Consider the following 14356-nt stretch of genomic DNA (forward strand, 5'->3'; position numbering starts at 1 on the left):
TGTGATCTGAAATACAGTTGCTCATATTAAATACCCTTAACCATATATAAGAATTTTTTTTTTATAATTTTTGAAGTTGTGAAAATTTGCAGTCCTGAAGTCAGACTTTCAACATTTGTAAATCGGTTCTTGATGTTAATGATAACATGTTTAATTTAAAAACGATGCATAGTATTTAGTTTAAAAAAAAACATATACAAAGAAGGTAGGAAGAGTTATAACTGATATATTTCGGGACCAGGTGGGGCTGCACACTGGTGGTGGTGGAGGGGATCCCCATTACCTGTAAAGCGCTTTGAGTGGAGTGTCCAGAAAAGCCCTATGTAAGTGTAAGCAATTATTATTATTATTTGTAGATCTGTGTATTAAGTACATTGGGTCTGGAGCAAGGGTGTTTTGTTTTATTATTGTGCACAATAAATGTATCACTGTGTGTTTGTAAATGTAAAACTGTATTTGCAAAACATCCAACAGAAAATCTGTAAACTTTTGTAATCACTTCATCCAGTTCAGGCTGGCAGGGAGTCCTTCATAGGGCCACTGACACACACACACACACACACACACACACTCACATCGGGGCCAGTCCATCACAGGGCACACAATGACACACACACGCACACACACACACTCACACTCACACCAGGGCCAGTCCATCACAGAGCATACAAACACACACACACCTACCACATGCCAGCCATGCAGACAGCACCCCAGGCCCAGAACTGAGCCCAGGACCCCAGCAAAACAGTGCTCACCACTGCACCACTGTGCCACCCAGCTTTTAGAGCATGAAAGGCAAAACTGTTTTTGAGGAATTTGCTCCCTCTGCTGGCTGAAGGTTGGAAGAAAAACATTTTTCACTGACCTTGCTGACTGATTTGAGGAAAATCCTTCTCATGAAAGGAAATTCAGCCTTAAAGCATGGAGGCAGAATACACAGATAAAGAAAAAAGCATGCTTTAAAGCACCGCTTCTTTAACAAAACAAGTCTCATGCATGTGCTCTTCTCTGCGCCTGAGCCCTGTAGCCCAGGATAAACCTATGGGCAGCCTGGAGAATGGAACAAAATGTCTGCTGAGAACAGTTCAAGTTCAAGACTTTATGGCCATAACACTAGCTGCATGGAATTTGGTTTGGCGAGCTCATACAATGCAAATATTCCAGTTAAAATCTAAAATGGACAAAAGAGTCCAGATAAAATACCAATAAGCCGTGCAAAAACAACAGCCTCTGGTGAGCTTTCTTGACCACAGTGGATGCGTTGACCTCCCATTTTAGAGTTCTGGAAAGGGTGGTGCCCAGGAACTTAAACTGTCCACCTCTACAGCGTGACCGTTGATGGACAGTGGTGAGAGTGCTCCTTTGCTTTCCCTAAAGTCCATCACAATTCTTTTGTTTTACTGATATTTAGTTTCAGGTTATTTAGGTAACACTGCCCAACTAATTCAGCTGCTTCATTCTTGTATGTGATGAGTCCTAAGAGAGTAGTGTCATCACCTTACCTCACCTCCATACAATGAAGATAAGGAAAAATAATGTAATAGATAAGATTGCTGGTTTCTAGCCTTGTTCTGAGTCCCCCTGTGTCTTCTGTGTTTTATTCCAGCTGAGATCTGAATCATCGAGGCTAGCTGTGCTGTGGAATTGAACATCCTGCTGCTTGATCCTTGTGTTTCTCTCAAAAAGAGATAGATATGTTGCTGCAAATACATCTGTATTCATTCTCTCTTTGGCTTGCCTATTAACTGGTCCCTTAGGTGACCAATCATGAATGAACACAAACAGATGGGTGCAACTATACCCAAACACTCACGTAAAAATGAGATTCTGTGTGCTGCAGATAATTGACGTGCAACACAGAAATTGGTTATACTATCCAGATTCTTAATACATGAAAAAAGCCTTCAGCTAAGGATCAATTAGCCTGATTGATTAAAAGCTCAGTGGATCGGAAAACCAGGGGACACAGGACTCCTCCAGGACCAGGGCTGAGGCATCCAGGATTAAAATTCAAGACAGAGCACTAATGAAAGGGACTGTTGCTTCATTGCAGGCAAGCTGTTTTAAAAATGAAGAGACTTGAGCCACAGTGGGACAGACAGACCCTTCGTGAGAAAGAGGGGATCATTACTGGTGCAAACAAAGACTGAACTGGATCCCAAGGCACCCATAATTATCTAATTCTAGAAGAAGGCCCTCTGTAAGATGAGGCATCAATATGTTTGCAGGTGTAAACTGTAAACTGTATAAGGACAGCAAGGTCAGATGTTCATTGAGGAACTCTGTAGAAGCATTCATCCAGCTTTGGTTACATAGAAGCTAATGAATTCAACCATTTATAATTAATGTATATACTGTATATATATATTCATACAGTACATGTACTGTTTACACACATCACTATAAATATACGCAGGAAACACCATGTGCCTTTGTTAATTTAGTCATTGTTTCATTTATTCATAGCTGCTTTTTAGTCACACATGTTTGATTTACTCTAGTTAAATAAAATTTGACTGACATTACTTTTAATTTTAGTCAACTATAAATGGTTTGGTTTTAGTCTCATTTTAGTCAAGCAGATTAATTTAGTTAAATACATTTTTTAAAGGTTTTCATTTAATTAATTTGTAGTCTTTGAAATATTAGAGAACTTTTAGTCCTTTATAATTGACATTTAAGACTGTTCTATTTGGGTAGCCTTATATGTGTGTGGCAACTTTTTTACTTACCAAAGTTACACAAGGAACAAACGCATGAAACAGTTTAGAAACATTAACTGTTACTGACCAATTTCCTTTAATTTACTTTCAAACACTGTCAAAAATCATGAAAGAAATCTCATAAATGGAATTTGAAGGATTTATTTCACTCTTCAGTGGTCTGTACCGGGTCGGAAGAGACTCGGGGACAGTGGGACAGACTGACCCTTGGTGGAAAGGAATCGATCATCACTGGTGGCCTGTTTTCTTTGAGAGCAGAAAGACTCCGATCTGTGGAAGAAACTCTACGGATGTCCTGTAGATTGTAGTGGTGAAGATACTCTGAAGATACAGGAATGTGAAAAATCTGCATTTCTATTCCCACAACTGTTACAGAGACAGAGCGGCTGACTTTCACTCACCAAGCTTCACCTGGAGCGATTACTACTAGCAAACTGCCTCCAAACCTGAGGGTTTTTTTTAAGCATACAAGATTTCTGCTTCGTATATGTAATTCTTGTTTACCTGAGATCCTGCTATAGCTATTGTTTTTTTCTAAGATAGGTAAGGGGGTGAGGCCCATATTTACTAATCTCCTAGCTTGCCTGACCTGATCTCTGACCCTCTCTGGCTAATGTCTTGACACCCAGAGATACTTGTCTCTGCTGTCTGTCTGGGTCTCTCAGTACCCCTTCATTCTTTCTCTGGCAGCTCATACATGTGCCTCTACTGTGTGCATGTGCATTCTGTACTTCAGTTAAACCCCCTACTTCCTGCACAGACCTCAAAATTCCTGTTTTCACCCACCTGCCGAGACCATTCCATTACAGTTGCAGGACCTGTTTGTCCTCTCGCTGACAGTGCATTGAGTTTGAGCCTGGCTGTACTGTTTTGAAAAAAGAGACCTTTCAATTAATTTCATAATGCAGAAGAATGGAATGATATTGTTCTTGCATAAATATGACCTGTGCTTTTTCCTCATGTCTCTGCACGTGCGCGACCAGGGGAAAAACACCCATTGTTTCTCTAGTCCCACCCACTATGCTCCTTTGATCCATTAATTTATGGTTTAGTTCTCATTCTAGGAGCTCTGACTTTTCCTTACTGAGCAAAGGCTTTTTAAAATGCATCTCTTACCTCAATCCATCATTTTTTCCTTTATTTTTTTCCTTTTTTTTAATTGTATAATTGACCAGTTGACCTTGGCCCTCAGTGGTATTTTTTCTCCTTGCTAAGAAGTTTTTGGTTCCTCTCCTCCGTTGTCTTCTAGTCTTTTCTGTTCTGTATTCTGTATTCTATTCTGTATTCACAACATGTATGTTGTCACTTGCGTTGTTAAGTGCCTTGGGGCACCCTTGTTGTGAAAGGTGCTATATAAAAATAAGTTGAATTGAATTGAACCCGTCATGCCATGTCCTCTGGAGACATCTCCTTTGACATGGTGGACATAGATCTGGAGCTGAAATCACTTGCCGGGTGACCTCTGTGCAGAAAATGATGCAGAACGGGGTTTCAAACAGTGAGTCTTGAGTTTTCTAATTAGTGATGGTCCCTAACTTATCAAACATTTCTCCTTTACCTTAATCACATTCCTTATCACCTGTTGGGTTGCCTATTTCATTTTCACATCTTATTTTTGTTCCGGTTATCTCATAAGAGATCTGTATGACAGTGGAATTGAGAGGAAGGACATATGAATGGCTATAAATCAGAAGGGGTCAGTCCATCTACAGTCCATCTACTCGTCTGATAGTTTGAGGATCTCCTCCTGCCCTTGCTTGAAAGATTCTCCTTCAGCTTTTTGTTTCCTGAATGGCAGGGCAGCTTGTTCCAAACTCCCACAACCCTTTGCATAAAGAAGTGCCTCCTGTTTAAGGTTTTAAAAGCACATCCACATGGTATTCACTAGTGTATTTTGGTTTGTTAATACAATTCCTGTTCAATTGATGAAATTCTTAATGAAGAAACATATCCAATTATAGCCAATTCCAAAATGTGTCAGTGCAAGTTCTATAGCTTTTGAGACACTAGCCTATCCGTGTATGTCTGTTCATGATTAAATTTATATTTTTGTTTTGGTATACTTTCATGTGGAATAAAACATCTATTCATTTTTAAACAATGGAAAATTCCATTCAACTATAATCAAAAGCAAAATATAATATATCAATGTACATACAAATAACAAATGCTACAGTAGATATACAACCTATAGGTTTCTGAGGAAGCCAATTACAAATGTTAAAAAACAAATCGGGTTTTCAAAGCTAAGCAAGGTTTAAACAGTTGAAGAAATCTTTTATAACAGGGTAAAATCAAGTCGAAAGAAACGTAACTGTACTGTTTTTTTATTCGCATATACTATACATATTTCTATTATATTTAGCCTATATGTATCTACGGAGTTACTGGAAATACAAAAAAAAACTTCAAATCGTGTAATGAATGGGTTACACAAGACAACAGTTAAGCAAATGGGACCAAGTTTCCAAACTCCGATTGGTAGAAAGAAAGTGCACATATCGGGTTTCCCTGTGTATTACTTGAAAAGGTGCAGTAATGGTTATACAACCAACTTGTATAACGAATAGTTTGCTACGTGTGACGTTTGTGGAATATACTGTACAGTATATAAACAGTACAGGGGACATAGGAGTGTGATAGCTTACAGTCCTCCACGATTATTTCAGAAACATGGAAACCACGTTGATTTCTGCTGAGCTTGCTGGAGGTTTTGTCCTCAGTACTGCATATTTGTTTTTTCCACAGAAAGTTTTTGATTTCCAGGTAAATATAACATATTCTGTACTTACTTTTACAACTCTTGTAAAATCGGAGTGAACAATGAGAAAAGAGTAAAGGCATTTCAAGCACTGTACCTTTGTGCAAGGATTTTGTGTACTTGCCTGCAGACAATTATATCCGTAGTAGTACTGATATACTAAAATTCACATGCATATGTGAATTATATGAAATATTGTATAATGTTTTACGACGTTATGCAGAACGAGGTGCACAATCCGTATCTATTCCTTCAAATACAATAAAATGCACATAAATGTGCTGTAGCAGAATAATAGCTAGAGAACTTTCTGCTTGAAGGTGCGAGTCAACGACAATTTTGTAAAAGTAAACATGATAATGAAGTTTCTCAGCAAATTCTTTTAGCAAGTTTTCTCCGCGGGCTGCTGAAAGCTTCAATAATAATATTTAAACCAGGACGTGGAATCACAGCATCCGTTTCGAATCTGTGCTGTTGCTAATCTTTAACTTCTTTGAATCATAATAAGGACCTTGCATACTGTAGGTTTTACAGTACACAGAATCAATGTTGAATAGCTCTTTGCGCGTTTCTCTGAACACAGGGAATTAAAGAGCCAAATATTTGCACCTTACAGTGCTTAACAGCACACAGTCTCCCACCCTTTTAGTTTAAACTTAATCGTTACCACCTGCGGTTTGGTTTTTGTTGGTTAGTAATTATTACTAATTAATGCGACTAATGCTTTTATACATAGCGACGTGCAGTGAAATAGTTCACGCTCTAGCTCTTTTAAGCGTTGTGAGACTCATTAATTCTGGGTTCTTGTGATGTTAATTGCACTACATATACTTTCCCCCCTTTTCCTTTGCAGGGAGTACCCCACCGTGCGGACGGCGTACACTATCACATGACCAGGTCGCTGGGCTGTGTGTGGCTGGCCAGTTACCTCAAGCTGCTGCTCTTCCGAAGAAGCAGGGACCCGTTGGCACTGGCCTCCCACTCCGCCTCCAGGCTCATTGTACGTACAGTGTGTGCTGTGTGGGAGGTGGAAAAACACAACAAAACACAACACAGAACTTTGAAATCAAGCAATATCTTATTGGACTAAGGCACGTTCTGCAGACCCCCGTGTCCAGAATATAATTAAATCACTCGAGGGTTGTGTTTTTGCTTATCTGGGCTTGCCCTTATTGGTCTCGCGTCGTATTGCACAACGAAGTGCAGATTTAGAAGATGCAGGTTTTCACTCTTGTATAAGATTTAATTGTAACGGCTTTTTTCCTCTTGCAGCAGCTTTGATAATTAAAGACAGAATAATCGACTGATGTTAACTGTAGATTTAAGTTAGAGACACATTTCTAAAAAAATGTATCTTATCTTCTTACAAACATACTGCAGTTATTTGCATAATTTCCGCTTGAGTATTTTTCTAAACCTCTGCTTTAACACTTTCAACTTTAGGCATTCCTCGCTCTTTTACTGAATGTCTGCTATGGAAATTTTACAGCCAGAGTATTTGGAGACCAGGTATGTTATATTTCAGTGGCATCATTTTTATTATTAGAGTCAGGAGAGGCTGATGTGTTAGTGTTAGCTTATTACTGGAATAAAATACAGTTCTTTAATGTTTAGGACTGAGACAAGAAGTCGGAAATTGCATTAGACACCTGTTTTCATTTCACGCTTCAGGACGGCTCCGTGTTGAGCGATCACACTGTGAGGGACTCGAGCTCTGGAAGTCTTGAACAATGACAAGAAGCTTTATTTAGTTCCGTAGGTTCATCTTATGCGTTACAAAGAAGCATTAAAAGCATGAGATCATACTCATTTTAAGATTTAAACTTTGCCACCAATTTAATGTCAGCCACTTTGAAAATGGCAAATAAACGTTTGTTTTTTCCCCTTCGGGGAACTCTCGCAGCCCCCCCTGCTGGACATCGCGGTGTACTGTTTCTTTATCCTGGGGAGCGCGGCTCACCTGCTTCTCGGCAGGAGTCAGGTGAAGGGCTTGCTGGACCTGAGTAAGTCCTTTGGCGACCATGGCTTCCTGTTCCTGCAAGTGGATTTTCTCGCTACCTTTGTGTTCGGCCTGCTGTGGCTGGCCTATCCTGACTGGCTTCTCGGCTTCCAGGTAAAGTCTCTTCAACCCACGCCGCCCTGTTCATCTGCAAAAGCCTTTGAAAGTTTTTTTTTGTGTGAGATGGTGTGAGTGACCAGGCCCATCACAACGCTCTCTGCTTGTCCAGACCAGTGGCCCTGAAGATGAGCTTCACCTTCACTTGACCCGAGCGTTTGGTGCCATGATGGTAGGAGACAGCTTTGTGTCCTTAACCGCGCTGGGCTTCAGGAGCGACAAGGACAAGACCTCTGTGTTCGTGGGCCGGACTGTGGTATGTAAAAAAAAGATATTTTGTGCAATTCTGTGGATAACTGTGTTATAAGCACATATCCTAAATTTCTTTAACTGTGAAAACTACCTACTTGACTATTTGATATTTTAAATTGTTGTAAATATTTTTTCCGTTGTGTGCAGACACTTTTATATACAATTACAGGCTTTCTTTATTTATTTGGATCAGCGCAGGAAATGGGTGCAGTCTCTGCACATTTGATTTTGTCTATTCCTTGGATGTGCTGGAACAATAATGGGTTAATAGAAAAGCCAAATGTGTTTTTCCTCCCAGGAAGAATGTGTTCATGATCTTGTGCACGCAGATTTGTTAAATTAAAAAAAAAAAGCTAACAAGAATTTTGTTGTGTGAAAAAAAAGAAATATTTCCCTGAATATCATGTCATCTGAGAAAGCACCGCGTGTCTTCATATGTTTAAATAACCTTCTGACAAAGGAAATTGAATCTGTCAGGAGTGGTGCCTTGCAATTTTAATTACTTTTTGTGTGTTGCTTAGAAGCTCTGACTACCTTCCATTTTTGGTTTAGTCTAATATATAAAAAAACAAGCATTTTTTCTACCTGAGTGTACTGTATATTTCCTTCCTGTTAACTCTTTTAAATACACAGAGGACAGGTTGAAGGAATTTAACCTCTGGCATTTGTGTGAATGGGCTCGCAGGATTGAAAGAGTCTCTTACACTGCAGTCCAGTATTCTGGGGCATTACAGTTCCCATACCAAGGAGCTGGTTTTCTGGTTCAGCTTGATTAACATTCTTTTGGGCTGCAAAGCTCAGGTACTTATAGATACCCATGAGTAAATTCAAACCCAGGTTCCACTGTATAGGCTGTGTCGCCGAATGACTCAATTCTGAAGTATCGGACTGAGTTATTTATAACGCAGTTCAACAAGACGAAAGTGAGAGGCAGAGTAGGCAACTTGTTAAAAAGCAGATTTTGCACATCGTGTTAGAAAACACTTTTTTTTTCTGCACTGAATTCTAAAAGCATGGAATATGTTTTAAAGACACGAGGTTGGGTTCCAGAACTCAGCTCCACCCTGTAATGTAAGAAGAAAACAGTGAGCTTTGATTGACTGACCTTCCTGTTGTCATAAGATCATAATAATGCATGTGGGTGGCTCAGGGCCTAGCAGTGCAGCCTTGCAGCGCTGGGTTCGATTCCTGGGGTGCTGTCTGTGTGGAGTCTGTATGGTCTTCCCATGTTTGTATGGGTTTCCCTTGGTGCTCTGGTTTTCTCCCACAGTCCAAAGATATGCTGGGAGGTTAACTGGTTTCTGGAAAACTGGCCCTGGTGTGAGTGTGTGTGGGTGCTTGTGTCTGTGTGTGCTCTGTGATGGACTGGCATATCATCAGGGTGTACCCCATCTTGCGCCTGGCACTTGCTTGGATAGGCTCCGGCTCCCATGCGACCCCGAAAATGTGTGGAAGGATTGTCATATTTTTCACTTTTACTAATGATATAACCTTTTACGTGTAAGGTACAATACTGCTACTACTCCTAACTAATCAGAATAATAGATTTTTATACCATCTTTGACCAGACATCTCGGGATGTTACTTATCATATCGTACGTTCCTCCTTTGTTTCTAGGGAACTCTGGTTTTGCTCCTCTTCATGGTTTATACCCAGACAACCACGTCCGCCTGGACGAAAGCACACATTTGGTTTGGAATGGTGGGAGCCAGTCTTTGGACTGGGAATTCTGTTCTGGGATACTTCACCTCCAAAGAGTCTGAGAAGGAAGACTAAACTGGCATGCACAGAGACTAATATACAGGATGGTTGTGAAGATAGGTGGCTTTAAAGAGCAATGCATTGTAAAAACTGTACACAGGGGGGAAGAGAAAGTCAGTACTCGTGCAAGTGGGATAATATATACACATTTCTCTCTCTGATGTCTAGAATCCATTTTCCAGTGGACACCTGGAATGTAGTTTCCCTCTGATGAGTACTGACTTTGTCCCAGGAGAAATAGTTCTCCATAATTCTGTAAGCATCTATAATAATTGTCATTGCTCCACAATACAGCTTTCATGATGCAGTTGTCTGAATCTATCACATATGTTTCTAAGCACCCAGTACTTCTTTTAATCAGATCTTTATACTGTGTAAACAGAGTAGACAAAAATGTAAACTGACATGCAGTATTGAAAGCAGATGCTTAGACAAAAACAGGAGCAGACAGACATTCACCCTTGGCTAAAAAGAATGCTTGTTATTGGACAGGATTCAGGGAATAAAAATTAATAAGATGGATTACAAAATAAACAGCACTGAAAATCCCCTTGATTAGCTTCTTCCCTGGTTAGCATAGGCAGAGATCTGCTTTGAAACATCTAGCTAATGTGTTGTGTTGACCTGCTATCCAGCCGATCTCATTCCTACAGCTGCAATCTTCCATTACTGTGTTCCTTTCTGCTTTCGCATGCCAACAATTTCATGTTTAAAGAAGGATTTTAAATACTGTACATAGAATAATTCAATGAAATGTGTATTTTTTCACGTAATTAATGTTACCTTCCTTCTCGGTAATCTTTGAGATGAAAGGGAATGAAAGTTAAACCTCTATTCATAAAACATTGATATATAGTTCTTTGCATAAATGTGGGTAATAAACCATATTTCAGCAATACAGCTACTTTTCCTACCTCAGACACCTCATTACATCATCCTTTACATTTTCATTGTAATAATTCTATATCAGTTTCTGAAGTTTCCAGGAGAAAATAGAGATATACTGTAATATGTCACATTTCTACACACAGTTTCAAAAGACTGATGAAACAAGCTGGGAACATCAATTTAGCTGTTCAGCCAAAATTACTTTATTATTTTCTTATTATTTCCAGTGGATATTTTTCCTGTCTTAATAATATAGCCCTGCTAATGGGGACAGCACTGTAAAATACACTCTACTTGCATGGTAAGTTTAGTCACATTCCTGTTGGTGAAACACAGAGACACAGTCACCCACCCAACACCAAGCTGTAATACGTGATAGCTCTGATTTAATCTCATCTGTGTCAAAGAAAGAAATAACGTTTCTCTAATCAAAACCCCCCAAAAACTAGTCTTTTTTTCATTCCGTAATGAGCTTTGCAAGTCATGAGAATGCTCCTTTTCATTATTTTTATTTCTGCCACGTATTTCTTGAGTGTTCCATGCTAAGTTTAAGATTAGCCTTTTGACCCAATAACCATGAGTAAAACTTCATTAACTGAGGATCAGCCTGGAATTAATTTCTGGGGAACTTAAGAATGTGTCAACTGTGGGCAATTTTAACCTTGCCACAGAAATGTATCTAGCAAAGGAATGGCAAAAAAACATAAGTCCATTAGTCAGCAGTTACTCTTCCATTACATTTCATTGACTGTTCTGCACAGAACTGGCATCATTTTACATCTGATAACACAATGTATGAGGTTGAGAACTGAAAAGAACAAAAGAAAAACCAGGCTGAGTAGCAGTGCTGTGAAAGAGCACAAAAGAGCTGCTCTTTAATTAAAATATGCTGAAGAAAATGAGTTAAGTTCTTAATGAGGACTCTAGATAAGGTACTGCTGAATATCAGACATCACACTAGTATAATTGTAGTTTGTTGGAGCTGTTTTGAAGTCCGTCTAACTTATGTGCATCAAACTTTAAAGACTCGGTGAGGAATACTATAAAAGGTAAGATAAGGAAATCAATACAATTCTTTTTACATCAAGCATTCCTTCAATATGTCATCCCAGAGATGGAGAACACATACAAAGGCGATCAATAAAAACTTTTAAATTCTCGCGTTCGGTCCTTTTTCTTCTTCAAAGAATTGGAGCAGGATTGAAGCGCTGGTATTGAAAGGATGCTGCCGTATGTGTGTGAGCCTCCCGCCTTGCGTGGGTGTGAAGGAAACTGCAGTGAATACAGGCCTGTGCTGCAGATCTGTTTCAGTTACAAGACAAAAGAGGTGAAGCACTGAAAAGTGTCGTGTTCCAGGTGCTGTTGTGGAGAGCTCTTCCAATGTGCTGTTTAGCCATCAGTTCTTGCTCTTGGAAAAAGTGCTCAGCCTGCTTCAGCTCACAGATCTCCAGTCTTTGGCCTGTCCGTGCACCCCTCTGGCAGATTGAGGATAATGTCCTCTAAACCCCTTTTCTCCTCCAGAATGTCTTCGATGTTCTTGCGGACTTCCTCCAGCTGGGATTCCTGCTCCTGGGCCGCGGCGCGAAGCCCCTGTATTTTCAGATCCAAACTCGTGCTCTCCAGGCCCCGTCTCAGGATGCCCAGCTGGGAGCGGGTTTCATTCAATAGGCTGTCAAACCTTTCATTTGCCTTGTCTTCGTCTGTTTACCAGGAAAACAACAAAGTTTTTTTAAAGAAAGTTGCGAAACGGAGATGAAAATGAAAGGAACTGGTGACTGCGATCAGCAGTTCTTTAAAGGGGACAGCAGCAGTGCCAGTGTACTGTTGACCAGCTTGCTTCTGTTCATACACATGCTTAAATGGGCACCAGTCTATCCCTGTCACTACCAGAAAGGAATTTAATCTGCATAGCACCATGTGCCCCATCTTGCAGTCAGTTTGCTTAACACCACTGAAACTGTATTCTCTTGCTACATGTGCCAGTAGGCTGTGAAATACTTAGAATTTAACTGTTCTTTAATATTTTATAAATTTGTACTTCATTAGTGGAAACATTTTTTCTTATATGTGAGCCATATACTATATCCATATAGTATGTATTGAAAATGCTTCACTTTACTTTCATTTACTGTAAATTGATGTTTTTTCATATTGAGGCCTTAATGTATTTCACTACATTCTCAATATTTCCAAGTAGCAAAGGCACGAAAGGGATTTAGGACTGAGTTAGGACCCCAGAATCTCTATTGCTAAGTAAAAAGATCTAAATGGTTCTTACCTATCTCCTGAAGAAGCTCAGTCAACATCAGTGAGTAACTCTCTAGGGCATGCTTTGCAGTTTGAATATTCTCCTTCATACCATCCACTGTGTCTGCTATCTGAGGAGAGTTCAGAAAACAGATGTCAGGAACTTAGTTAAATTCCTGTATTGCTACCGATTTGGTGAGCCCTTCTGAGTAATCATCAAAAGCGTAATCAGAACCTAAACTTCACACTTCAAAGGTTGTGTTATTATTTCTTCACATTCCTGGATGAAGAGCATTCTATCTAAATGGTTACAATTTTTCAGTGAGTTATTGCAGAATAAATCCAGTAGATGGCAGTATGGAGGACCTGATGATACGAGTGGCAATGCCCTCATTACGCATTCTTAAAAGAAGTGCTGTACCTGATTCTTCATTACTTATGAGCAGCACGGCATATCTGTTTTCAGTATCAAGCCTATTACCTTGCAGGCATCTTAGCATACATCTGCTCCTGATCAATGGAGTGTGAAAATGTTTTTTGAAATACCAAGTGTTGGAATGACGGCAGCAATTTAGCAGTCATGATTACCTCTTCCATTTCCCCTATCTCTCTCTTCAGCTGTGTGGTTCTGCCCTCCTGGTCTGCCAGCTCGTGAAGTACCGCATCAACTGTAGAGTTCAATAGAAGTGATTCATTTTTGGCTTTTCTGGTTTGGGAGAGAGTATCCTTTGCAACCTGGATTGAGAAAGTATTAAAAAAGGTGTGAAAATCAATATAAAAATGTATATATCTGCTGGTGAAAATATACAATATAGATATAAAATGGCCTGCACTTCCTTGCCATTGGGTTCAGGTCTCTTTTAAGCAACAGTGTCTGTCTAGGGAGAAGACAAAAGCAAGGCTGTACAATACAGAGGAGTACCACCTTGCAGGAATTCCTCCACTTGTTGATGAATGATTGTTACGATCTGTTTATTTTGGCGCTCTGCACATCGCAGTCTAAAAAATGTGCTCAGGGTTTCACACTGATATGAACTCCACGTACATTGTGCACGAGCGTAGCCGTGTCTGTAATGATCAAGGAAGCGCTTTGCAGAATTGTACAGAGAATAACTCCCCAGCAGCTGAGCTCCCCATCTGTAGGAATGCTGTCTTGGCTCTTTCAGCTACAAAGACAAAATATCCCACCTGAGACCAGATAACTCCAGTTCAGTATGCACTCGTTGCATTTAACATGAACCAGAGGGGGGTCAGTACCTTGTCAGCAACAGCAAGCATATGCACTGTATATATTTGTTGTGTGTATGAAACCACTAACACAACCACAGCAGTGGAAAAACAATCCTGTTCTGGTTTATCTTATAATAAAGACTAACAAATGGTTCAAGGTCCTTGGTTCTTTAACTGTCTACAGTATAATGATTTGACTGTGCAGAGGAGGTTTACTAGTTGACAGCTGATCTGTCAAGGGAGTGTTAATGCATTGTTTTTCTTGTGCATTAGCTATCAGGTTATTCTCATTAAGCAATCAAGGTAAGATTGTGATTTTAATTACAAATGAAACCTGAAAACACAGCTACACACCATGAATTCCCCTTTGGGTA

The 14356-nt window shown here is 39.8% G+C and overlaps 2 protein-coding genes across 2 annotated transcripts in view; one reads left to right on the forward strand and one right to left on the reverse strand.

The window, feature by feature from the left end:
* Window positions 1-5248: 5248 nt before the first annotated feature.
* On the forward strand, window positions 5249-10166 carry LOC148644171 (uncharacterized). Its single transcript, XM_088615315.1, has 6 exons — window positions 5249-5492; window positions 6341-6487; window positions 6931-6996; window positions 7391-7600; window positions 7716-7859; window positions 9474-10166. The coding sequence occupies exons 1-6, from the start codon at window positions 5400-5402 to the stop codon at window positions 9630-9632; spliced, it is 819 nt and encodes a 272-aa protein (XP_088471441.1). The 5' UTR covers window positions 5249-5399; the 3' UTR covers window positions 9633-10166.
* A 518-nt stretch (window positions 10167-10684) lies between these two features.
* lamc3 (laminin, gamma 3) overlaps window positions 10685-14356 on the reverse strand; it is a 76459-nt gene continuing 72787 nt past the window's right edge. Inside the window, exons 26-28 of the mRNA XM_088615305.1 lie at window positions 13341-13487; window positions 12784-12883; window positions 10685-12205 (exon numbers count right to left, since the gene is read on the reverse strand). Coding sequence (XP_088471431.1) covers window positions 11943-12205; window positions 12784-12883; window positions 13341-13487 — 510 coding nt within the window. The 3' untranslated portion in view covers window positions 10685-11942. The remainder of the gene's footprint in view (window positions 12206-12783; window positions 12884-13340; window positions 13488-14356) is intronic.

The sequence above is a fragment of the Lepisosteus platostomus genome, chromosome 21, assembly GCF_059453375.1.
Source record: "Lepisosteus platostomus isolate fLepPlt1 chromosome 21, fLepPlt1.hap1, whole genome shotgun sequence".
Taxonomy (NCBI): Eukaryota; Metazoa; Chordata; class Actinopteri; order Semionotiformes; family Lepisosteidae; genus Lepisosteus; species Lepisosteus platostomus.

Excerpts from the sequence above, each read along its gene's own strand:
- LOC148644171 (XM_088615315.1), top strand. The coding sequence starts at position 5,400 with ATGGAAACCACGTTGATTTCTGCTGAGCTTGCTGGAGGTTTTGTCCTC. Across the intron at positions 6,488-6,930 it reads ACTCCGCCTCCAGGCTCATT|GCATTCCTCGCTCTTTTACT; the intron begins GTACGTACAGTG and ends TTTCAACTTTAG. Across the intron at positions 6,997-7,390 it reads CCAGAGTATTTGGAGACCAG|CCCCCCCTGCTGGACATCGC; the intron begins GTATGTTATATT and ends GAACTCTCGCAG.